The 25211-nt window shown below is 41.6% G+C and overlaps 1 protein-coding gene across 3 annotated transcripts in view; it reads right to left on the bottom strand.

The window, feature by feature from the left end:
• mta1 (metastasis associated 1) overlaps positions 1 to 25211 on the bottom strand; it is a 62451-nt gene that overhangs the window by 11390 nt on the left and 25850 nt on the right. For all 3 annotated transcript variants that reach the window (XM_037796124.1, XM_037796122.1, XM_037796123.1), the window contains 7 exons: positions 22656 to 22749; positions 9482 to 9608; positions 6959 to 7022; positions 6508 to 6625; positions 3721 to 3823; positions 2284 to 2383; positions 1569 to 1757 (listed from right to left, as the gene is read on the bottom strand). In XM_037796124.1, the coding sequence (XP_037652052.1) occupies positions 1569 to 1757; positions 2284 to 2383; positions 3721 to 3823; positions 6508 to 6625; positions 6959 to 7022; positions 9482 to 9608; positions 22656 to 22749 (795 nt within the window). The remainder of the gene's footprint in view (positions 1 to 1568; positions 1758 to 2283; positions 2384 to 3720; positions 3824 to 6507; positions 6626 to 6958; positions 7023 to 9481; positions 9609 to 22655; positions 22750 to 25211) is intronic.

Genomic DNA, 25211 nt, shown 5'->3' with positions numbered 1-25211 from the left:
TATTTTACTCATCCGTCACAAAAACAGCATTTTATACAAGGAGATTCTTTCTATAAATGACCAAAAGCAACACGACTGGCCACCCAAGCTGTTTGAACCCACTGAAGCGGCACTGTTAAGTTCCCTCTGAGAAGTTTGAAAGGGGAAAATGAGCTGTCACGCCGAGGCCCCACCCATAATGGTGGTGTAGTCCTGTTGTTTGAGAGGAGGCCTGGGTGGAAACCTGAGTGAGCAGCACTGACAGCAGCCGGCCACCAGGTGGTGGAGTGATGCTCACAGTGAGAGCTTACAGCACAATGTGGTGTTAGTGAAGTCCAGCTCCATTCTCCTCAGGGCTGAGAGGAAGCTTTCTCCTGGTTTCTGACTACAGATCGCACTTCTCACAGATATTTCTGAGGAATGTTTCTCTGGATAAATGCTCATTGTGCTGAGCTTTAACATTCACACTCTTTACTAGGGGCTGGCTGCAATGTTAGCTTACAGGACTACTATTGTGGTTTAAAGTTGCTCTGTGTAACGTCAGCTAAATAACATAAATTCAACTCTAATTCTGTCGTTTCTGCACTCAAATTATGGGTGAACTGGATACCTACTGCATACATCTTTAAATCAGACTACAGGCATCCCGCATCCAGGATGATGAGCAGTGCTCAGTATGACTGCCTCACATATCTCCACTATAAAATTTAATTAAGCTGAAATGCTTTTTAAACAATCTGACTGAGAATTATTCAATATCTTGTTCACTTTCTTGCCAAGATCAATAAGAGTGGTCCGTTATGTCGGTTTCCACAATTACCTTTCTTATAATATTAATATTAGGGCTGCAACTAACGATTATTTTCATTGTCGATTAATCTGTTGATTATTTTCTTGATTAATCAATTAGATATTTGATCTATAAAATGTCAGAAAATGTCGATCAGTGTTTCCCAAAGCCCAAGACAACGTCCTCAAATGTCTTGTCTTGTCTTGAAAATATTCCCATTTAATTTTTTGTTGTTGTGTATTGTTCTATTAGCTCTTTGGTTGTTTTAACGTTGTACTTTTCTAATGCAGGACGAGGCTGTTTAGCAGAGAGGGAAGGCTCTGTGAATATAACTTGTGCTCAGATCTTCACCGTGCCCTTATCCTGTTTATTGCTGAAATAATAATCTAAACACAGAAATAAATGAAATGTTGAGATATAGTCCAACTGTATTATGTTTTTAAAAAGTTGTCTTACACCCCTTAAAATCGAAAATGCCTCGCGATGCCCTGTGAAGCTTTGGTGACCCCTAGTGGGGATCTGGATGCCCAGGTTGGAAACCAGTGGATTAATCCATAATCCATACAAACAAATACAAACAACACATTGTGGTTATGCAGCTGATTATGTGCTGGATTTTCCTTGCGACTTCCTGGACTTACCATCACTGTGATGTTTCCAGGCAACCAGAGGAGCTTGGTTTCCAGTCTTTATGCTAAGCTAAGCTAACCATCCACTGGCTGCAGTTTCATATCTCATTTCCCAAATTATCACACTATTACTTTAAAATATGATTTTTGCTTATGGTTTTGCTACTCACAAAATCCTGTTGGATGTCAGTGAAATCTTTGCCGTATTTCTCTAGCGCCTCCTCGAACAGGTTGGCCTCCGAGGCGCTCCACTCCTCCATTTCATCCCTGCAGAGGACGGGCCCACCCTGAGGCACCAGCGCTGCGATGGCTCGGGTCATGTCATAGCCTGTGGCGTGGAGGGTGTCCATAGCGTGAAACTAAACACAAGATAGAAACACATGTTAAGTCTCAAGACTTGTTATTGTCGTTTTAAACCACGTATGTGATGAATTTCTGAGATATTCTGCTGATCTGTTGGGAGGAGAATGACTTGTATGATTTGTTCAGTTCATGGAGTTGATATGCAGCCCCTTGTTCAAGGCTTTGGGGTGTGTGTGTGTGTGTGTGTGTGTGTGTGTGTGTGTGTGTGTGTGTGTGTGTGTGTGTGTGTGTGTGTGAGTGTGTGGATAGCTAGAAGGCCTCTCATCTATGTTTTATATATGAGGATAAGATCTAGGGCAGAACAGACCCACACCAGGCTTCTGGGGCCAAGTGCTTGTTAAGGATAACCACAGACGAGCCTCAACAATCACTAACAGACACACAAACACACACTTTAACACACACACACGTGCACTACAAGCACTTTCTTTGATTAACACAACTGCTACACTTTCCATCTATGGTGTGATGCTGATTTAACCCAAGGCCGCTTTCATGTATGTGCATGTATGAGTAGCTCACCAGGGTGATGTCTCTGGAGGCTGCAGCAGCGCTCATGTGCAGGCTGGGCTGCCGGACTGAACTACTGCAGTCCAAGGCTCTGGCGAACGTACCTACTGACCTACGGGACACAGACATGACGCAGAATATAATGAAAAAGTACATACAGAGAGACAGGAAATGTACTTTTTAGTTTTACTTTCACCGTCTAGATTTGGTGATTGATACAGTTCCCTCCGACGGTCTTATTCTGAACCATTTATGCACAAAACAATCCAGTGTTTCCTGATAAAATATTCAGTGTTGCAGAGCAAATTACACAACTGCAGTCAATTTGCACTGAATAGGATAAAACTGCTAAGCAACCATATGTAGCCCAAAAAATGGGAAATGAAGAACAACAAATGCTTTCTAGGAATAGTTAGAGCAGGCGTCTCAAACACGTCTACCAGCTACCAGTAGCTCGCTACCCGGCTCGCTAAAGGGTCAAAGAATATGTAAATAAATTAGATAAGTCACTTTTCAATCCAGTCAAATTCACAGACATCCCGCCCCCTTCTGACACAAAATGATTATCAGCTGTGAATTAAATGAGTTACGCTGCTGTCAAGTAGGCTTGCTGCAGTAGTCGGTGTTAGACGGTGTTCGGGTATACACCGATTACATTACTTGCCCACCGCCTTTTTTTTTGCTTTTTTTACAGAATTAAAACCCATTTAGTTAATTTTGGTGTATCAGCGCCGTGGTATAAATACATAGTCGGACAACGGACGCTACAAACTCAAAGTGAAAGTGTCAACATAGAGTAGCAGGAGTCAGATTTCACACACGGGACGAGAGAGAGAGTTGACAGACAAGACGATGGCGGAGGATTTGGTGTCAAAGCAAAAATTTAAAAGCGCCTATTCGGCAATATTTTGGATTTAAACCCAATGCTGTAAGAGAACCATAACGTTAATGAAGCAATCGCCGCGCGGAGTACGGAGCCTGCAGAAACCGGCGGGAAGCAGGAGCCATGAGACAGTTAGCTTAGCTTAGCATAAAGACTGGAAACAGGGGGAAACCGCTAGCCTGGCTCGGTCTAAAAGGAAACAAATCCGCCTATCAGCACCTCTAAAGTTCACTTATCAACATGTCGCATCTTTTTGTTTAATCCGTTGGAAAACCAAAAGTGCGAAAATGACACGTTGAGGTTTTGTGCACGACTGTTTCTCGTAACTTCACTGCACCCGAATTATGCTGCTTAAATTTACAAGATCCAACATGTTGATTAATGCGCTTTAGAGGAGCTGGTAGGTCTTTATGCTAAGCTAACCATCTCTTGGCTGAGGCTTCATATTCAGCATACAGATATGAGAGTCAATTTTCTCACCTAACGCCCTTCAAGAAAGCATTACAGTATGTATGAACATCTTTTCTTTTTGTATTTGTATGCTTTTGCACTTTGTGTGGACTTACCGAGCTACTACTAAGAACTGGTCGATCTGTTTCTCCGTCAGCGAGCTGTTGGGGTCCCAGATCTTCTCCTCTAGTTTCTCCAAGTCTCTGCCATCGTCCTCGCCTACACAGACCCAGAAGACACACAGACACAGTTAGTTCTCCTACGCTGTTCAAGGCCACTACGGCTCCTTATTGACCACATATGTACAGCAAGAGTTTGTAAATTCCACAATCAAATTAGATTTTCATCGTGTTTTTTTTTTCCTTTTTTAAAAATATTGCTGGCTCGTGCAAAGTTTAAATGAATCCCACAGTTGAATAGGTGCGGTCTGTCGAGCTGCCAGTCTGCTATAAACCAGCCAACCTGCCTGAGCTTCTAACACATGTAACAGAATTTCATTAACATGGGTTTAATTAGAGAGCTCGGTGTCCCCATGGTGCCTAATTGCAATTTCAGAGGTTTTCCCACCTGCTAAGAATAAAATTCTGGCAAAACACTGAAACCTAAAACTGGCAGTAAAAATAGTCACGTTTAAAAATGCTGAATATCTGCACACAATGCTAGAACAGAAGGTCTGGAAAATATCCTTCAGACTGTCGCTTGAATGAAAGTAATTCAACTATTTAATATTATGGACAAGTTGCAAAGATGAGAAACTCTTTGTCTGTGGAAGGTCTAGTGGAGTTTTAAATAGTTTGCTTTAAGATGCTTTCAGACAGCGAGCGGTTGCTGCAGCAGGCTTATGAATGCTCACGGCTCTTTGCCGCTGCAGATAATGCAGTTTATGATGGTTTGACTTTTTCAAATCGTCGCCTTGTGACCATGGCAACCTTAGAAACTACGGCGATACATGAGCTGATTTCACTGTATCTGAGTTGAGTGATTCACGCCTTCATCAGCAGAGAACAGACGGATTCATGACTCAGCTTTACACCCAATTCACACCAGGCAGCAGTGAAGTGTGGCTCGTCACAATAATTACGTTTTTCTGCGGCCGGGAGGCGTGTTCATGTGTTTCAGACGGGAAGAAATTCTTTGTAACAGGTCAACATGTCACAGGAGTCACAGGATCTGTTTACTGATTGGCTGCGGGTTCTCTCTGGCCGCTTTGCCACTAAAAGTTAAACTTTTCCAAACTTTTAGTTTGGCTGCACTTCGCTGCCGCAGCTCGCTGAGCTTGGGAGCGGCTGCTGCAGCTTTTCATAGACATTACATGGAAGCTCGCCGCAGACCAAACTTCGCCTCTGCTCTGGTGAGAATTCGGCGTCCGATTCAAGTCCGATTATCCTGTCTAAACAACATTTATAACACTAGTTAGCAAAACATGCTATTTTAATAATGCCATATTAACTATTCCCTCTGTTTTAAGCTGCAACCCGCTCTATTTGCCTGTGGGATGAGATTACGGGAGGTGGAGAGCAGCAGCATGTGGTGTACAGGCTGGTAGGATGGGAGGTAACATGTGGCAGCGTTGCGTCCTGCTGCCGCTGATTCAATATAGTGGACACTGACGTTGCTGGGCAGCAACCACTCGCAGTCTGAAAGCACCTTTACAGTTTGGACAGAAACTAAACAATGTGTTGAGTTCCAGGTATTATTGTGCATTCACACATACGTACGTGTTCAATATTTTTGTACAGGTTGCATTAAATTCAGTTGTTCAATTTGCTGCCTGTATACGTGTACACGTTATCCTGTAATAAAGGTCGTTCACGTGTTTTTTGCAACCTCAAATCCATTGATGTCAATGTAGATGCGCAGCAGGAACGCTCAAACACGGGAGCAACGCCGGCGCGATGCGCAAGAGTTCTCAAGCACCTATTTTTCAGGGTGTGACGGCTGCATCCCGAGATAAACATATTTCAACTTTTGTAACGCTGCAGCGCATGTCATGTGACGAGGAACAACCAATCACAGCCAGCTGATATCTTTTCTTTCTTCACTAAATATCAGTCTACGGTAAATACATGGAGGAGAAGTTAATCATTCTAGTGCAGGGCTACCCAGAGCTTTACGATCCGTCCCACGGACTATTTATATGCTTCACCCTTTCCATCCGAGGACGTCACAACATCTGGTTGAAAGTTCAGCCAAACTGACACAGAGAAGTCGAGCAGTAAAGCAACTGTGAGGGGATTTACGGTGCTGGAAATCATCTTTGTTTTGACTTTGTTTAGTTTAGTCAGTGACACTCACTGCTAAATTACCACGACTTCATCATCATACCACGCAGGTTGTGGTTGCTTAGTAACGGCAGGCGCGACAAAAGTGCAACCTCCCAAGCACCTTGGATAAAAGGATGACAGCAGCACGCCCGGCGTTTTCAACGCGTTTTTAGACACTACATGTGAACCGCCCCTCAGGAGGAAATGGGAGCTTTTAGCGGTTGTCTAGCAACAGTCAAAGTTCTTTTCAAGTAACATCACGCACTCCATCCTTTTCATCCTCTCCAGGTGACTGTAAAATCATCACTTCTGCAGCACATAAACAATAATCTGTTATTTTAAATGCTTTGATTATGTATAATCACGCTGCCACACTGTGATTGCCATGGAAACCCAGGTTAGTTGTTTTTTATGTAACTTATAAATATAAGTAAATGGTGGCTTAGGGCAGAAAAGGCCACTTTAAGTTCATGAAATGTTCTTGAGAATAAATAAAAGAAAAAGAAAAAGAAATCAGTACACAGAAGGGTAAAAGACCCCTGAAGGAAAATGTTAATGTTCTTCTGTGTGAATAAACTTCTCTGGAAAACTGTGTCAATTAAAAACTATTTTAAAGATTTACGTTTAAGTGTGATGTACCTTCTTTGAGGAGGTCGGTGATGTCGGCCTGGTACTTGTTCCCAACGCGGATCTCCCCCTTATCAGCCAGCAGAGTCTTTTGCTGAGGGTCATACACCAGCGAGTAGAAAAAGGCATCCTGGGAAATACAGATGGCAGGAAGGCGTGAGGATATGAAAGGAACAGGAAGCGAGACGGGCAAACGGAGAGGCGAAAGAGGAGTGTATTAGTCTCCGCTTGTGTGTGTGTGTGTGTGTGCATCTTCCCCTCTGCTAGTCTCTTGTCTCCTCATTACTGTATGTGAAGAGAACATTCTGGGTCAACACGTTGAATAATTCATCTGGAAACAAGAATCTCTTAACTCATAAGTCTCTCACACACACTCTTAGATGATCCTGAAATCTAACACACCTAATCACAGTTTAGACGACCCCGTCCTATTATTCTAGCATGAAGAGCTGGCGGTGCGTACCTCTCTGTCCAGGTAAGACTTCAGGGCTTCTGTCTCATTCAGCAAAGTCACACAGCACTTCCCCCTGGAGTCCAGGAGGGATGTAAGGAAAGGAAATGAGGAAGGGAAAAAAGGAGGAGGGAAGAAAGAGAGTTAACATGTGAGAAACAGAATACCGGACTTAAAGTCCAGGGGATAACACGTTGTATAAATGCTACCCTGGTCTAACTGTCTAAGAGGATACTTTGATGTCGGATCAGAAACTGCAACGATGAAGCCAAATTATTTACCAGCCAAATAGTCGTACCTCTCTAGCCTGAAGCGAACACGATTCGGCGGTGTGATAAATTCAAACACCTCATGTAACCTCGCTGCTGCCGCAGGTGTTAAAGTTAGAGAACTTCATCAAGTTTGAATCCTCCCTAAACAAACGGCTCATCAGAGTATTTTTATTCAAGCAGATGTCACAGTTAGCTCTTCAGAAATGTCAAGTAATAAGCTTGTAATGACTAGGTGGGTTTGCCTGGAGCTTACTGATGAGCAAGTTCTATATGTAGAAACGGCTTTCTGTTGACATTTAGTGCTCTACGTGCACATCCCATATGAATGGATTATTTTATGTCTGAGTTTGAAAGCCGACTGGCTCAAACTGGCTTTCCAACATCTTTCAGCCGTCATATAACCGTATGTGTAGCAGATAATGTGAGTGAAGGAATCAATAAATAAACACATCATCATCATCATCATATCATTATCATCATCATCATCATCGTCATCATCATCATCCTCCAAGTGAGTCAGAACTGCAGTTTTTACAGCCACAAGCACAGAATAGAAGGTGAAAAAAACAGCATACAAAACAGAAATAATGGGTTAAGTAGTCAAACTGATTAATAAATATCCAAGTTAAAAAAACAGTATGATCAGAGATGCAGTGATCGATCGGCCACCGGTTGAAACCGGCCGGTTGTCAGCTGATTAGCCGGTCACGGCGAACAGCTTAACCCATTATTTCTGTTTTAATACTGGGTTTTTACCTTTCATTCCATGTTTAAGGCCATAATATGTAAAACTAATTTCTACCCTTTGGATTCTGTGTGTGTGGCTGTAAAAACTGCAGTTCTGACTCAATTGGAGGATGATGATGATGATGATGTGATTATTTATCAATTCCTTCACTCACATTATCTGCTACACATAAGGTTATATGACGGCTGAAAGATGTTTGGGAGCCGTTCACACAGTCTAACAAACTCAGACATAAAATAATCCACTCATATGCGTGTGTGCAGTGCACGTTGAGCACTAAATGTCAGTCTCTCATTTATCAGATTTTTTTTCTGTCAAATTTACACACATGCCGCATGATTGTTTTACGTTGCGCACACAGCGATAATGTTGCAGCCATACACACACATCATGCGTCGAAGAAGACATAAAGCTCGCAATTTTTAACACCTGCATGTCCAAAATAAGAAGGTTCTTTAACTTGATGCAGTGTTGGAGAAAATGTAGGTTTTTAAAGTAAGGGATAATGTACAGCGAGCCGGTCATTGTTGTGAAATAAACCCGGATGCAAAGCCAGTTATTACATACTTAAGAAATCAATAATTTGACACGAAAATGGTCCTCCAGAGTCCAACATCAGAACTGTGTCCATAGCAACGGTCTGTTATTTCTTTATAGCAGGCTGAACGCTGTTTTTGACAAATCAGAATCGAGAATTCAGCAAAACCGTGTAATAATAATCAATGTTTTATAAAGAACATTCATTTGAATTTGAACTTTTCATGAAAGAAAAAATAAGAAAATGTTTGGGTGTGCTGCCAGTTATAGTCCTTGGACAGAAAAAAAGAAGAAATTGGAATTGGCCAAGAAAATTGGTGCATCTCTAGTTAGAGACAAAAGTTGCATTTACTGCTACTCAATAATAATATATAATATATTTGACTGACTTTTTTATTATAAAATAAAGCAAGCTTGACGGGTTGCACTGTAAACAGATACATCAGTTGTTCTTCTGTTTTAGTTGCTGCTCAAAGAGTGTTTTCTGTAGTTAACTGTAATATTAAACCAAACTTGCTGTTACCACGGTAACCACAGTCATCGGCAAATAATCCAGGACTGTAAATTACAATTTTTTTTCCAAGGATTACAATTTAAAATTTCATTTTAACAGTCAAAATTATTATTTATTTTTAAAACAAGTGAAAAGAATTATGACACTGAATCAAGATAATTGTACTTTTTTTTTTTGCAGATTTCCGATTCATTTTGATTTGTTTTGAGTTTATTGACAATCAGTTCCATGGGATGTTTTTTCCTGTTTTGAAAATTTGGAATTTTTGGCCTCAATTGTAGCACTAAGGAGTAGTTTTCTTCACAGCATGGGATAGGTATGTGCTATCAAAACAGTGCACACTGTGCGAGTCCAAAACTCTTGGGGGGGAAAAGAGGAAGAAAGAAAACTGAAACTAAACTAAAGCCGATCATTTAGTGGTGTAATAGCAGGATGGTGTTGGTGGTGGTGTTACAGCAGGGTACCTGATGTGTGTGGCAGGTAAAGACTCCAGTTGGCGGGACAAGAAGAGCTCTCTGTGTCTGAGCTGGTGTTTCTGTTTCTCGGGGAGGTCCGCCATCTCTGGATTCTCCATCTCCTCCTCCAACTCCCCTGGGTGGTGAAAGGGTCAAAGGTCAAACATATACCCATTGGATGAGGAGGAACAATGACGCCCACAGGGAGAACAGGGGAGGAGGAGGAGGAGGGGGATGCAAATGTATCGACTACTGCCACAACAAGCAGATATAAAAGCACAAGGATGCACCCTTGATGAGCTGGAACAATACAGTCCTCAGGGAGAAGGAGACTTGTGTATACACGCACTTATTTTGTATAAAATCTCACTGATTATGTCTACATGAGACCTGCGATATGAATCAAACAACATCTGGCTACGGTTTTCTCATCCAATCCTGCATTTCAACTCTTATTACAAAAGCAACGGCATGTTTCACACCGCTCTGGATTCTCCATCATTTTAATGCGCTCCAACTGTGTTTTCATTATTCTATTATTTGGCTAATCTCCTGTATTTCAAGCGTGAAAACTACTAAAAGAACCTGAATGGGATGTTAAAAAACACCAGTCTACTCTTCTATGTTATCCATTTAAACCAGCAGAAAGACACACAGCAGGCAGTTCTGTAGCTTCCATTGAGAAAAGGTCAGTAGTTTTTCTTGGAAATTGCGGACCTGAAATGCGGTTTATTTTCTTACAATTTAAAGTCACACAAAACTGTTTTTTCAAATGCTGATAGTGATACATTTTTAGACTTGGTGTCTTGAAATTTCAAGTAACACATAAATGAATAAGGCAGCCAGAGTTTATAACCGGTGGAATAGAAACAACCCACAGAAATCAGCTTTTATACTTTTCTTTCGTAAATCATGTGGACTACCTTGGGGCAAATTAGATCAGTTGAAATAATTAAAAATGGAAAAATATGTCTGTACTCGTCTCTTTATGAGAACCAATTTAAGTTTTGGACTGTAAGAAAATGTTTTTACTTTCTCCAAAAGTCAATTTAATGGTTAGGATTTTAGTTTAGGATAAAACAATTAGTTCACCCAAATTACACCCAAAAACAAACAAGCAAATTATCTCATTTATGCAGATAGCTTCACTTGTATATCCCCAGGTGTGGAGATGTCAGTTTCTGAGAATAAAATGGAGCTGAAAGGATTTTCATTTGTGGCGCTTAAAGCACTGAAAAAAAAAAAAAACTTGTTTCTTTCCAGGAACAATGTCCCAGTTATTCTGGGTAATCCCCAGACCTCGCTATCGGAAGTTTTTATTGGAACTTTCTACCTGTTCTGTGGATTATCCAGAGTAACAGGAACACTGTTTCTGGAGAGAGATGTCCTCCCTAAATCTCTATGTGTTTTTTGCTACTTTTGAGTACAAAAGAAATCCATTTACCTCCATGAAACTGGGGCAGTGGCAGAAATCAAAACATGATTAAGTGAAGAATGGGTGAATGGACAAATGTGTGTGTGTAATTTGGGTGAAATGACCCTTAACATCCGCACTAGGATTAGTCTAAGATTACAGTTTGCGTTTAGGATAGACAGACTCCATAAAGGACAGAAGTAAAAGGATGTGTGTTTATGTTATGTAAAGGGGTGATTCGGTGTTGCACTTGCATAAAGTTGAGGAACTCCCAAGACGATCTGTAAAAACGCTGGATCCTACGTTTACCATCCCGACCTGTCAAACACGTATGTCTGGGGCGCCTGGGTTAGCTCAGTTGGTAGAGCAGGCGTCCATGTATTAAGGCTTGGTCCTGACCGCGGCGGCCCGGGTTCGAATCCAGCCTGTGGCCCTTTCCGCATCCACTCTCTCTCCCCCCTTTCAAGACTCTATCCACTGTCCTGTCATAAAAATGGAAAAATGCCCCCAAAAAAAAAAAAAAATACACGTATGTCTTTCAAACTGACTGCACCCAGTTTGTAAGGCAGGCCTCATGTTAGAATGATAAAATCATTTGGGTTATTTTGTCAGACTTAAAGCTCATCCAGAACCACAGTAAACATTACAAACTGCTCTCAAAGGCTGACTCTACTTGACTAGTAAACTGACCTTTGTGTGCAAAACTGAGGGAGTTTCCCTTTAGGCTTGTGCTGTTGATTGAGCTAATTTCTCTCAAGTCAGTCTCAGCATGTTCGGCATTGTGTCTGGGAGCACTACGACATGGATGGGCGAGGATTTCTCTTTCATTCCAGGTGTAACCTTGACTATCCGGGAAGCTTGGATTAACAGAATCGATGGTGAAAAACAGTCTTCGATAAGCGACTGTAGGTCACGTGTCCGAGTCATCCTATAAGAATAGATTTAGCTGCTGCTGGTCGGCAACATCTCCACCGCACATTCGCTTCCTCATGTGTGGATGAGGGGAGTGGAGGAAATGAAGGTGGGAAGAAGAGGAAAGAGGAGATAAGAGAAGGTGAGATGGACAGGAAAATAGATAAACAAAGACAAATAGAAGGGCACAGAGGGAGGAAAGTGTGGCAAAAGAGATGAAGACAGAGAGACGTAAAGACAGCGAGGAGGAGAGAGGGAGAGGAGGAAGGGGAGCGATAGAGAAATCAGCGGGGAGAGCGAGAGAGAAAGACGGAAAGAGAGAGAGTGGTAGAGAGAGTAAGTGCAACAGAGGGAAAGAAGAGCAGTCGGTGCGTGCTCCAATTCATTTGGAGTTTCATTAAAGGAAGCGAGACAGAAAGAGGGAGACGGGGAGCAGAACAAAAGCAATCAAGGGATTTTCAGGAGAAGAGATGTGTGGCCAAAATCAATAAGTACTCCTTCACTCCCTCACTCACTCTGCCCAGCACTCAGCACCCAGCAGACACACTATCGGTGCCCAGGCACAGCACACACACACACAGCACTCCGTCTTCTGCCATGTAAAAGCAACAAAATATGGACTGAGATTATTAATACACACACGATTAAAGGGAATAGGAGAGAAGGTGGGAAGCTGTAGGAAGGAGACAAACATGAACCGTGTGTGTGTTAAGCTGTGCACACGATGCACGATTTCAGAAAATGTTGTTGTGTAATGCTTACTCTTACTGTACGAGTAGATCGTTTTTGCAATGTAAAGCCAAAGCTCACGATTTATGTGCTCACACTGTACGATCGGATCATCAGTCACAACACTGTAGGTGTATAACATCGCTTGTCGGCCCCCGCGGGCTGTTCTGGCTGTTGATAGTTGTCAATAAAGATTTGAAAGCTCCGAGGCAGGTGAAGTTTGTTTACTAGCAGAGGTCTGTACGGGTCACAATGCTAACAAGGCAGAAACGTGCTACCTTGATCACCTGGTCTGCTGAAACGTCTAAGAAGCTAGGAAGACATGGACAGTATGGCTTGTCCATTTTGCAGAGAGAATTGGAGGTAAGCTAGCTATGTTTTACTATATCTATTGTACATTATTATCTTGATAGCTATGCTCTGATTACTGTAAAAAAGTAGAAAGAAAGGAACTGACGTTGGGGAATCGGCTCATGGCTCTGCTTCAACAGAGCCTGTGGACGGCCGACCAAAATTTCTGGCATGTCAGAAATTGTCTGAAGGTCTGTCGGGGGGAGATAATCGGTCCTCTGTCCCCCCGAACACTGCACAGCAAACAACACCCAACGAAGCTGAAATTCGGTCCGACTCTAAAATGAGTAGTGCGGCTCAAAATTCAGGCTAGAAACGGGCTCAAATCGTACAGTGTATGCCCAGCTTTAGAGAGGCATCTATGCGTGTGCGACATGACTAAAACATGTTTTGTGGGTACCTAATTCTTACATTGTGTGCATGTATACCCGGCGGCTCATAATGAGTTCAAAACTGGTAGTGCTCGTGGCGTTTCCCCTACAAAGCACTGCATTAGCATGAAAATCTATAACACTGCAAAACTGAATCAAATTGCAAAAGGAGTGTATTAATTATTGGCAAAACTGTCTTTTACTGCGAAGGAGACGTACTGTAGATGTGAGCCACGCACAAGCAAAAATAAAAACCAAAATGTGCATATTTTTGGGCACTTTTTTGACAGCACATCAGTTGAATCGTTAAAAGAAAGAAAATGAATGACAGCAACTCTTAAGTTATGCAGGAACTGCGTTAGAACCGGAATCAATCACTTATCTGCTGAGCTGCATCAGACAGATCCTCCTGACGCATCTCATCTCATTATAGACTTTAGTTTTCTCATCATTATTGTTATTATTTGGGCATTTTATGCCTTTATTGGACAAATAATAGTAGAGATTTGACAGGAAATGAGGGTATAACAACAATTGTCCCCAGCTGGACGCAAACTGAGGACATTGTGCGTCATAGTCAGGACTAAAGGTGGGCGATATGTTTCCAACTGGCCATCGTCAGCCCAACAACCAGCGATTGCCGATATATTCCTGATAATATAGTCTTTCTCTCTCTCTCTTCCTCAGAGGCAGATCATTTAATTTACAAACTAAAATGACAAACATCGCCCAAGAATAACTTACCAGCGATGTACGCAGCCAATCGCCGATAGTCAATATTTTCGTCTAATCGCCCAACCCTAGTCAGCACCTTAACCCCCCTAAATATGCGGCGTTTGCTATGTGATGAAGCACTTCTGCTCATTACACCTGAAGCTTAATAAGCCTGATATTAGATTATATAAAAGATAATAAGGTGTACATATTTTTTAGGCAATAAAGAGTGCCTCCACTATAAAACACTGTGGATAACCCAGTCACCTGTTCAATAGTCAGAGCAAGCCCAGAAAATAAACATGAGCCTCTGAATAACCATATATTAGAAGAGGAGGCACTCTTGCATGAAATAAGACAAATGCAGACATGATAGGATATTATTTTCACTTAAAAAAAATAATTATTGGAGCCTCCTTACTCCAATAATGTAATGTACCAGTTGCTGTGATGTCTGTGTGGGAGAAATTTGTTTTTTGGGCTAAAAAAAAAATGAGGAGGAACTGGAGAAAATTGAAATATTATTACTCCTGTCTGTTGCGTTTGTATAAAATCTACTGCATGTCTGTCCTTCTTTGCAGCTCTTTATGATATTTCCCCCTTTATTATCCTTGTAAAAAGGTGTTTTGTTGAGTTTTTCTTTATCTGAAACGCGGGTCTGCATCTGTATGCACATATCCATCAAGTATCCAGGTCATGTGGTGGTACATCAGCTGGCTGGCCCTTCCAACTGGCCCCTGGCTGAGCGTCCTTGAGTAGCAACTCAACTCCCCAACCTCAGTCCTTCTCCTCTCTTCCTCCTCGGAGCCAATCTCCTGGCAGTGCACCCACACCATACTCTCTACAAATTGCCTCTCCATCTCACCTGTCCCGGCCAATTATCAATTATTGATGAATGGGTCGCCTTACAGGGCTGAGAGACGGCGAGGGGAGGGGGGGGGGGGGGGGCTGGTAGAGGGGAGAGCAGGCCCGAGGGCGAGAAGAGGAGGTGAGGAGAGCACAGCAGAGCGTTATTACCTTAACAAACTGAATGCACCTCTATGATACAGTGTGTGTTAAAGTCTAGAGACAGAGGCAGACAGCGACATGCTTCAGCTCAAAAAATCATCTGTCGAAAGGAACATAACAGTTCCAACTAAAGCGGGGAGATCTATCAATATAAAATCAATACTGAGACATGAGAAGAGATCGTCTGGGAGTTTGGTTGTGGTTATATTGTGACATAAGTTCAATATTGTCTTAAAGGGTGCATTACAGTAAAGTGATACTATTTTCTGACCTTACATAACTGTCCTGTCCTTTTTTTCCTTCTCAGTGACTAAATTAGCAACCTATATAAAAAATACAATTTATGAAAATACCAATAGTCTAACCCACAACATCATCACATAATCAATACTGAGACAACGGTTTTGTCAATACAGCCCAGCTCTAACTCCTGAATGAAATGAGGTAATTCAGATGGTGTCCTCTGATCTGTAGGCTACGACATGTTGGCCCAGTCAAGGACATTAGTGTTTGTAAAAAGTATTCCCACCTCACACAAGCGCATTATGAACATTTTTTTTCCTCCATTCACAGCAGCACATTCCAAACAAGAGTAAGAACAAGAGCAGCACAGTCAGTAGAAAACTATACGGTACAACACGTGCTGATCATGTCTCGTGTCCGTCACATTGTGGTTACAACGGGACTTCACTTAATCCCTAGAGGTAAAGCTCTATAAGGAAACTACTACAACATGAGAGTGACGGTGATTTAAGTGGCTTTTATCGAGTGAACAGATCTGGTAATTTTCAGATCGAGTTTTCCTGCATTGTCACACTGGATGGGATTACGAGGACTACTATCTGAATTAGTGCATCATGTCTGAATGACCTCTCCTGAACATTAGACTCTGATTCGGATTATTAGACGTCAGCGCTATAGTCTGCGCATATTCTAGCATTTTTTGTGAGTATGCAAGTTAAAATTTCACATGGTCGCATTCGTGCGAGTGCATGAATTAGAGCTGCACCGATAAACCGGTTGTCAGCTGAACGGCCATGACCGGTGACCTCGATTGGTCTCATATATCCGATTTTTTTTGCCAGTCAAATTTACACAAATGTGCCGCATGATGGTTTTACGACGCACACACAGCTGCACAGACCGTAACGTCACAGCCACACACACAACATGCTTGGGCTTGCAGCCGGGCACTGCCGCAGAGACATCAGCCTCAAAACACCGCCGTTTGAGGTACATTTACACTTGCACACACAGAGAGAGGAGACGATGAGCGCAGACAGAGGGATGGCAGTGATCTCTCTGGTCTGACTGGAGGAGTGCTAAGAGTGTGCTGTAGGTTGAGGCCCTCAAACCCCCCACCCGGCTGAATCTTCAAATATTCGCTGTTACTACCGTACTAATTACTACCGTTGATTACTTTTGGAGAGGAGGAGGCTGGTGGGGAGGGAGAGACAACAAGAGGTTACGACTCGACGATGAAAGTGCAGGCAGGGAGACGCCGACTGAGCCAGTGAAGAAGAAAAAACAGTGTGCAACCAAATCATGTGCTGGTGCGACCAACTGAGAAAGTGGAAACGCTGGACTTACATATATCAATTGGTGTGTTTACATGCGCTCAAAAAGAGTACAGCATTTTTGAAAAATTGTCAAAATTGATGCAGCAGAGGGCGAGGTATCCTAACTTTTAGTTGGATCCTATACATCTCATGTTGTAACTGAAATATGTCTTTTCATTAGACTCTCCCTGGCTGCTAAATACCAACATCTTTCAAACTCCACATCTCCACTTTGTAACGCATGCTTTCCAAAATTCAAAATTTATGGTCTCCAAATCCCGAGCCCAGATAACTTTTTGTTGGCATCATAAGGGATAGTTTCCCCAGACACAACAACGCGTCCTCCAGAGAAACAGAAGACATTAAACAGCTGTTTTCACAGGCTGAATAGTTCTTCTCATGAACTGAATTTGATGTGTAAAAAAAAAAAAAATCACTGGGATTCCCTCTTTAAGGAACCGGAGTTAAATTTCTTAAATGTCATGTAAACAAGAAACTAAAAGTCTGTAATTGGGGTGAGGTGGTACACGGTGTACGTGTATGTATGTAAACAAAGTTTAACAGTAATCAGATCTTTGACAGCCCTAACTTAAACCTTTTTAAAAATATATGAAAGATAAACAAAAGTTTAGTTTAACGGCAGAAAGATAAACACATACCCAAGACTATATAGTTACACATAATGCAAACATTCTGTATGCAGGGTTAGCTTGATTGTTTGCCAGCTTTCCCCCCACTTTTTTCCCTGACAAAAAGAACAAGTAATTACATTTTTATAATACTGAAACACTAATATTGACTAATAAGCTGAAACAACAACATGAAATCTCTGTGTACACCATAACAAGGCACAACAACTGCGTCGACATGAGGCGAGGATGCTGCCTTCACTTTGTAATCATTACAGCTGATAAGGACGCAGTTCATAAAGCTCTGCAGCTGCAGATGCAAATGAGAAATTCATCCTCTCATTGTAGGACGTACTTCCATTATAACATCTCATCATCTCGTGTCAAATATAGAGAGGTTGTGGAGCTCAAGTGGAACAACTACTACTACGGGCAGGAGTAGAGCCATGGAGACTGCCATCCTGCAAATTAATCCACTTATAAAACGGTGATAAAAGCATCCAGAACTGTGACTTGTGACATAGGTCTATGACCCACTTTGGAGTCCAAGCAAAAATAAACTAGTGGTTTTAATATACTGCACTGGTTCTACTTTTGTGCATCAGTTCACTGGCAACGCTGTTGTCTATTGTTTATGGGAGCTAGGAGCCACATCTCAAAAATAGAAAAAGGTTTGAGTCATGGCAAATTCAAACGTCTGAAGGGAGGGGCCGGGGAGGTAAAATGCCAAGTCCGCCACAGGATCTGACCACTCAGGAGGCTGCTTTCGCTCACAGGGGAGGAGCTAATGCCGGAGTTGGAGGCCCCGTGTGCCCCAGTGCTCTGAATCTCTGCAAGCAAAATATTTGATCAATGACTCACAGCAGACACACATAAAGACACACACGCTCTCACACACACACACACACACACACAGTTGACTGCTGTTCTCCACTGATCCATAACCAAACTGAATTAAATGCACCCCTTCAGCGATTCCTGTGACAGGACCCAGAGCTAAAGACTCAAGTCCATCATGCATATAAGAAAGACAAGAACGCGCACACACACTCACACACACACACACACACACACACACACACACACGCACACATACAGTGAGGCAGCAGCTACAGAAACGCAGACAGGATACAGCCCACACCCATGCGGAGCACAGCCATTCCTGCCATGCATTTTTTACATATTGCAAATGTCTGGAAGCCCCTCACCGAACTGCAGCTGGCAGAGCTCAGCCAAAAACCGAGAGGTCTATATAGAAAACCGCCTATACAAGGGCGTTTCTGCAACTACGGGCATTTTTAAGTCCCAGCAATGAAATTTGGGATTTATGTTGAAATTTGCAGTGCAATGATTGATAAATACATACACAGTGTTATTATCCAGCTCTACATAAAAAAATATTACTAAATAATGTGGTTTAATACAATTTATTAAGCATTTTATGGGTCCAAACACCACTTTTCTTCATGTCCCATAACTGTGGTTTCCTTTTCAGGGTGTACAGAAAAATCATGAAATCCCTTATTTTAAAAAAAATATTTTTATATCAATATTTACAATGATGCACAAAGCTTGATGGAAATTAATTTGAATGTCTTAAAAATATTATAGAAATTAAATTAATTAAATTGTTTTAAGAACAAGTGATGAAAACCATAAAAAATGTTACAGATTCAAATCTTAACGACTATATGAAGCTGCTGAGCGGCTTGTCAATAAAATGAGAATAGCTGGTCTATCTTAAAAAGGACAGCACAGCTTAAGTGAGCCTGCGCTGAAGTTATTGCTAATTTTGGGGCAAACCCCCTTCACTTTAATCAGCAGGTGGCGAGCAAGACACTGGAAGTTAGCCTTGGGTCTTGAGGAGTTGTAGCATTTATTCATCAACAAATAATCTGTACACACACTGCTACATTCACAGCTATAACGTTACTGCTTCTCTCGCTCTCTCGATTGATCCAGATCGGTGAATCGTTGCATCCCCTAGTTGAAGGCATGGTACACGTGTGTGCACATGATCAGGACGGTACGTCCTCCGCCTCATTTTGAGCCAGGAAAAAACCCTGATTATAGACTTTCTTAAAGGGACACACACACACTGACAAAGTGATGCTGTGTGGTCCAACAGAACAAACAATCCCCCTCCTGCCATGGATACACCCTCCCAGGCCTCACACACACTCAAACGTAAGCTCATGCATTCACACAAACACATGTGCCCTCTTTCAAATAGGATACTTTAGTAGCTTTCTCTCTCTCGCCCACACACACACACACACACACAGGTTCACACCCCAAGAGCCAACAGTTAGCCTGCCACACCCAGTTAAAGTCTAGTGTTTGGTTTAGCTAGCCAGGGCTACAGGATGGCAGTGTTTCTACTGCTAGTATGACAGCAGCTCTACTGGCATGAATAGTGGAGGGAGTTAAATCAAACTGGGCTAAAAATGTATGTAAGTTTCTGGTAGGGATGTCACGGTACCAGAAATCTAGTAGTCGATATCAATACCAGTGAATTTACACGATTCTCGACACCAATTCAATACCACGGTAAAAAAAAACAAAAAAAAACAGAGCAGTGGCATGTAGCCTTCAAGTATCTAAAACAAACACTATTGTCTGGATTTCTGTCTTTGAGGTGCTTTGCTAAATTGGAAGTATTTCCTCCTTTGGAAAGAAAAGCACGACGGCACCGTTACTGCACCGCATACCGTTTTTTGCGAATCTATTATTACTCCTTGTAAATCCGCCTCGAACGCAAAGTACTTCCATACCCGACTCTTGCTATTTGTTTTCTCAACGAGTTGAGGCGGAGGTAGCGCTGCAGCAGCTGCCATCTTTCACGTCTCGTGTTGTTGTTCCTTCATTTCACGGCAGATGAGAACACTTGTAAGCGTATACTGCCCCCATTAGATCCAGAAGAATCGCATCTCCAGTACCTCCGCTCCGGTACCAAATGACCATTACAGGCATAGTTCGGTACCTTTGATACCGAAGAAAAAAAGTACTGTCACATTTTTAGAATTTTGGTACCGAGTTGGTTCTCGTGACATCCCTAGTTTCTAGGTATATTTAATGTAAACTTTAAGTCAGGGTGGGTTGATGTAAGCATTGTGCACAAGCAGGAGACCAGACTGGACACCGAGGGAGTGTCTTTCAAGCCGACATACTCTCTCTAACCACAACCTGTCATGTCAGTCCTCATGTGCTGCTCACTCTGTTCACAAATTAATGTGTTTTTAAAACTCACTGATGTAACGAAGTACAAAAGTCACAGAAATGAACGTTTGTATTGCATTGAGCAGCATACTCATAGTGGATCATATGGGCTATTAAAAGCTACCTATACGTGCACACATGAGAGTGGAAATCATTAAGCATCACAAAAGACCCCACTCAATAATTGTTATGTTTGCTCTCCTCTTTTTTTTTTTTAATTTCAAGATCATTTAATATTTATTTTTTCTAAATGTGGCTGTTAAGGATGACTATCTTTACAATTACAGTCCAAAATCTGCCAGGATGTGGGTGGGTGGTGGTGGTGGTATTTTCCCACTAAGATTATATTGAAGATGTATCGCCAGTTACTCAACAATCGGGTCTTCTTTCAAATGACAGTTGTATGTTTTATAAATCTAATTCAAATACAGTTATTTCACAATCTATATCCTCTCCTCTAAGGTAAGGTTTGCTTGTAGACAAACCACCATTCAAAGCACCGTAGCATGTTGCGTACAAATATTAGATGATAAGATTAGAGAAAATAGACAGTAAAAAAAAGAGATGAAGTTATGTCATGTTAAAAATATATATATCCTGAGGTAGGAATAAATCCTGCTGCAGCCCTCGCTGCTTCTTTACTCGTTGAATTCAGGCACTCTGCTCTGGAGCAGTGCCTTGAAGGCATCATTTCCACTGACCAATGGAGAGGCGACCTGGACATTCAAGAACGGCTCTGGCCTCTAAGAGACACACTTTTATTACCTACGACTACTACCATGCTCTCTTTTACCACTAACCATCTGATCATCTCACTCCTTCTGGGCTTCTGTATTCGACCCTGTCTCCTACAAAATTATGTTCCTGTAAAACCAAACTGCATTCTCAATTACGTTTATAGGGAGACGTATTTTGTCACGGATTGTGGTCGCAGTTTTGAACGGTTTTAAACACGAAATTTAAAGAAAACAAAAGAAAGAAATAAAACTACTACTACATTAGGTTTAGGCAACAAAACTACTTGGTCAGGTTTAGAAAAAACATCAGGGTTTGGCTTAAGATGACTATGTTTGTTATATTATTAGGTTACGTACGTAAATTAAAATAAGTGAACGTCAGCTTTTAGTTTCACGCGGGGACACAAACAGCGGCCTCCTGGGTGAAAGTCCTGTTTTTGTTTGACCCATCCATCAGCCCGACTTTCGCGGACTGGGCAATATGATCATGAATTTCATATCATATATATTTTTCTATATTTAGTTTCTATCGCGATATCGGCTAGACCTATATTGTATTTATTTTTTCACTATAATTTCACTCAAAACTGTTTTGCTCATTTTATGCTCTTAAGTTCTTAAAATGATAAAATACTAGTAGTCAAGTATTCAGACAGGAGTATATAAAAATAGGCTTTACCATGTGGTTATTTTATATAGACTATTTATTTATTGAATTACCAGAAAACATGCTATATCGTGATATATATCATTATCAAGATATGAAGTGACCTACAGTATATCGGCATAGAAGATTTTGGCCATATCGCCCAGGCCTACCATCATTACAAACGTATTTGTGATACGTCAAAAACAAACGTCCTCCAAAACAAAATATGTTCTAACTTAATTCACAAAGCAGTTTTGTTGTATGGGAACATCATTTTGAGGAGACGGTGCTGCTGTATTTCCCCCTTTCTTCCTTTCCCCATCATTCAATCGTTGTTTTAATGTCTCTCTCTCTCTCTCTCTCTGAAAAACATCCTGGTAGCCATAACATTAAAAGGCTGCTTGAGGTAGAGCCCGGTCCAAGTCTGCCAGCTGTTCCAGATACTGCAGTATATGCTCCAATCTCTGGAGAATAGCAACACATTCAAGCACACGCTACACACCCACGCTTAAGAGCATATGTACACACACACACGCATACATACACAAACACACACACGCACACACAGGTGTCTTCATATTGATACACCCAACAGATCGAACGCTGTCTGCAATCAGGCCCCTTCAGAGGAGGGGCTGCTGCAGTCTGGACTGTTTCTCTCAGCTCAGTAACAGTGCACAAAAACTCTATTCAATTTTGTATCACCCCTGGTGTGCAAACAAGCCTCACAGTCCAACCAAATAACAAAATCGTGTTCAATCTGACTGAAGGCACTAGAACTTTGCAGTGGAAAATAACTGAAGAGGGTTGCCCAAAAAGAGCGGTTTTAAATCCTGGTTGGCGTGTTTTTTTTATGTTTCTGCCGGCTGGGTTACACGGTCGGTCACTCACTTGCATGTTTGTCTGCCAGGGCGATGAGTGTGCTGGAGATGTCCCTGCGCCGGTAAAAACACACCACTTTGGCCTCCACGTTCCCATTGGCTGTCTGCAAACCAGAGACAATCGGCGTTACCACGGCAACAAGTGGTGCCGCACACAGAGCACCCACATACACACACACACAGATGAAAAAGCCCATAGATGAGGCGAGTTCTTAACTATGGCTGAAAACACAGTGTGAGACTACAGCGATTCTCCGAAAATCACAATAAGTGTTGCAGTTATCAGGACGGTGTGGCGTGTTGGGGGTCGTCTGTGCAGTACTGAGATTCCTCTCTTCCTAGTAATACTACATTGGTATGTCGATAGGACATTTGTTTATAATTAGGAGCTGCAGGATGATGTTTTATGAAACGTCAAAGCAATGAGGTTCACTTAGAAATTGATTTGTAGCTTCTTTTTTTTTTTTGCTCCATACACTTAAAATAAAATTGAATAATAGAGTAAAAATGTAATATTGATAAACTGTGATTTTTTAAAGTGTTATCTTATTATAGGCCGAGCATTATTGGATTAGGATCTCTCTCATGAATCCCACTAGTGAAGTGTAATGCGAGAGGAAGATAAATGGAGAGATGGAGAATAAGCAAAAACAGCCAACATGCAGTGGTGGAAGAAGTACTCAGATCCTTTACTTAAATAAAAATACAAATAGCATAGTCTAAAAAAAAATCCATTACAAGTAAAAGTCCTGCATTCAAACTGTTACCTAAGTAAAAGTACAGAAGTATTATCAGCTAAATGTACTTAAAGTATAAAAAGTAGAAAATACTCATTGGGCAGAATGGTTCCTTTCAAGGTGCTATACGACCACATAATATCAAATTATTCAGATTTTATCACCAACAAATTCATGTAAGAGTATTTTAATGTTATATGTCGTCAATGTGGAGCCAATTTTAGATACTCTGTATACTTCTGGGTAGATTAGTATGATGCTACTGCATTTATACACGTATAAATCAATCCGGGTCTATGTCCCATGCGCACTCGCATGTGGCTACGCTGTTCAGACTCAGACTCCAACACAAACTACACCGAAGCACCAAAAACGCAAAGTTATATCTGGTGAAGCCCGTCTTGCAAAACAGTGTTGGCCGCGGTCGGAGGACGCAGGGGAGACCGTAGCTCTGGTCTCCAGGGCCGGAGTCTCTGCTGTACTCTGCTCCTCTGCTCCTCTGCCTGCCTTCTTGCCTTCACTCACCGCGCTCGTTCTCGCTCTTTCGCTCCACTCTCACGTGAAAGCGCGCACACTACACACTGCAGAAGAGTTAGTTTAGTTCTGAGAATATCTAGTGAATGTACAGTGGACGTTTGTGCAGAAATAAATACAGCAGCTCCTCCAGACCAACAGAGGTTTTCTGTGTCTTGTGAAGTGACGGGGCTCCGCAGCGAGAAACATTATCGTCTCCGACCAAAACTCTGGTGTCTCCCCTGTTCCCTCCGCTCGCGGTCGGGAGGCTGAGGCAGGAAAGCCAACACTAGGATCAGCATTGATTCATGGAGAGACCTTCGTCTGGTCACCTAACATTACTGCCAAGCAGGTGAAATATAGAGTGATATTGTGGTTTTAGCTGACGTGTGTCACCTCACTGTTATGAACGATGCTCGTTCATCTATTTAGAGCGAGCACAAGCGCGAACGCGACCAACAGGACGCTGACTTTCGTTGCTGTTAACAAGCAATTTCTGATTCTTACAAACAGTCCCTTTAATCTGTTGATGTAAAATTAAATAATATTCTCTTTGTGCATGAGAGTTAAAACTGTAAACTGTACTTGTACTACAGGCAAAGTAAGGCAGAATATAACTGAGGATAAAAACAAAAGAACTGACTAAGGTGAACAGATTTATAATCAGCACTATGACATGGGTCCAAAATAAACTGAAATATTTACGGGTGACCATCTGTCAAGAAAGACCTAAATAAGATATATTAAAATAATTTTGGGGCTTTGGAGAGCCAAATTAAACAAGACTGATCCTATTAACAATAACATGGAGAATTGATTATCAAAACAAACTTTTAAAGTTTTTTTATTATTATTTCAAAACTTGCCAATTCATATACCAAAAAAACATTTTAATACATTTATTTGGGGAGAAAGAAAACAACGTATAAAATTAAAGCTGATTAAATTTACCAAACTACATGGGGGACTGGCTCTTCCAAATTTAATCAACTATTTCTATGCCGCTTTAATTAAACCAATCACTGTTTGGTTATGCAACTACTCTGCAGCAAAGTGGAAAGAAATGTGAATTCAACAAATGGGTAAATATTGGAGCATGTACATATCAGCAATATGATATGAGTATGAAAGAGAAGAAAAAGCACATCTATGATCATAAGGATGCATCAAGGTACAATTTAAACATCTGGCAGCCGAGCAGTAAAACGGAGAACTTTAGTGATTTAAAAAGATTTACATTTTTATAGTACCTACAATCAGAATCAGAAATACTTTATTGATCCTGGGGGGGTTCAAGTTGCTCTTATATAATCATA

The sequence above is a fragment of the Sebastes umbrosus genome, chromosome 16 (assembly GCF_015220745.1).
Source record: "Sebastes umbrosus isolate fSebUmb1 chromosome 16, fSebUmb1.pri, whole genome shotgun sequence".
NCBI classification, from domain to species: Eukaryota; Metazoa; Chordata; class Actinopteri; order Perciformes; family Sebastidae; genus Sebastes; species Sebastes umbrosus.
This window is presented reverse-complemented; position numbering and strand designations above follow the sequence as displayed.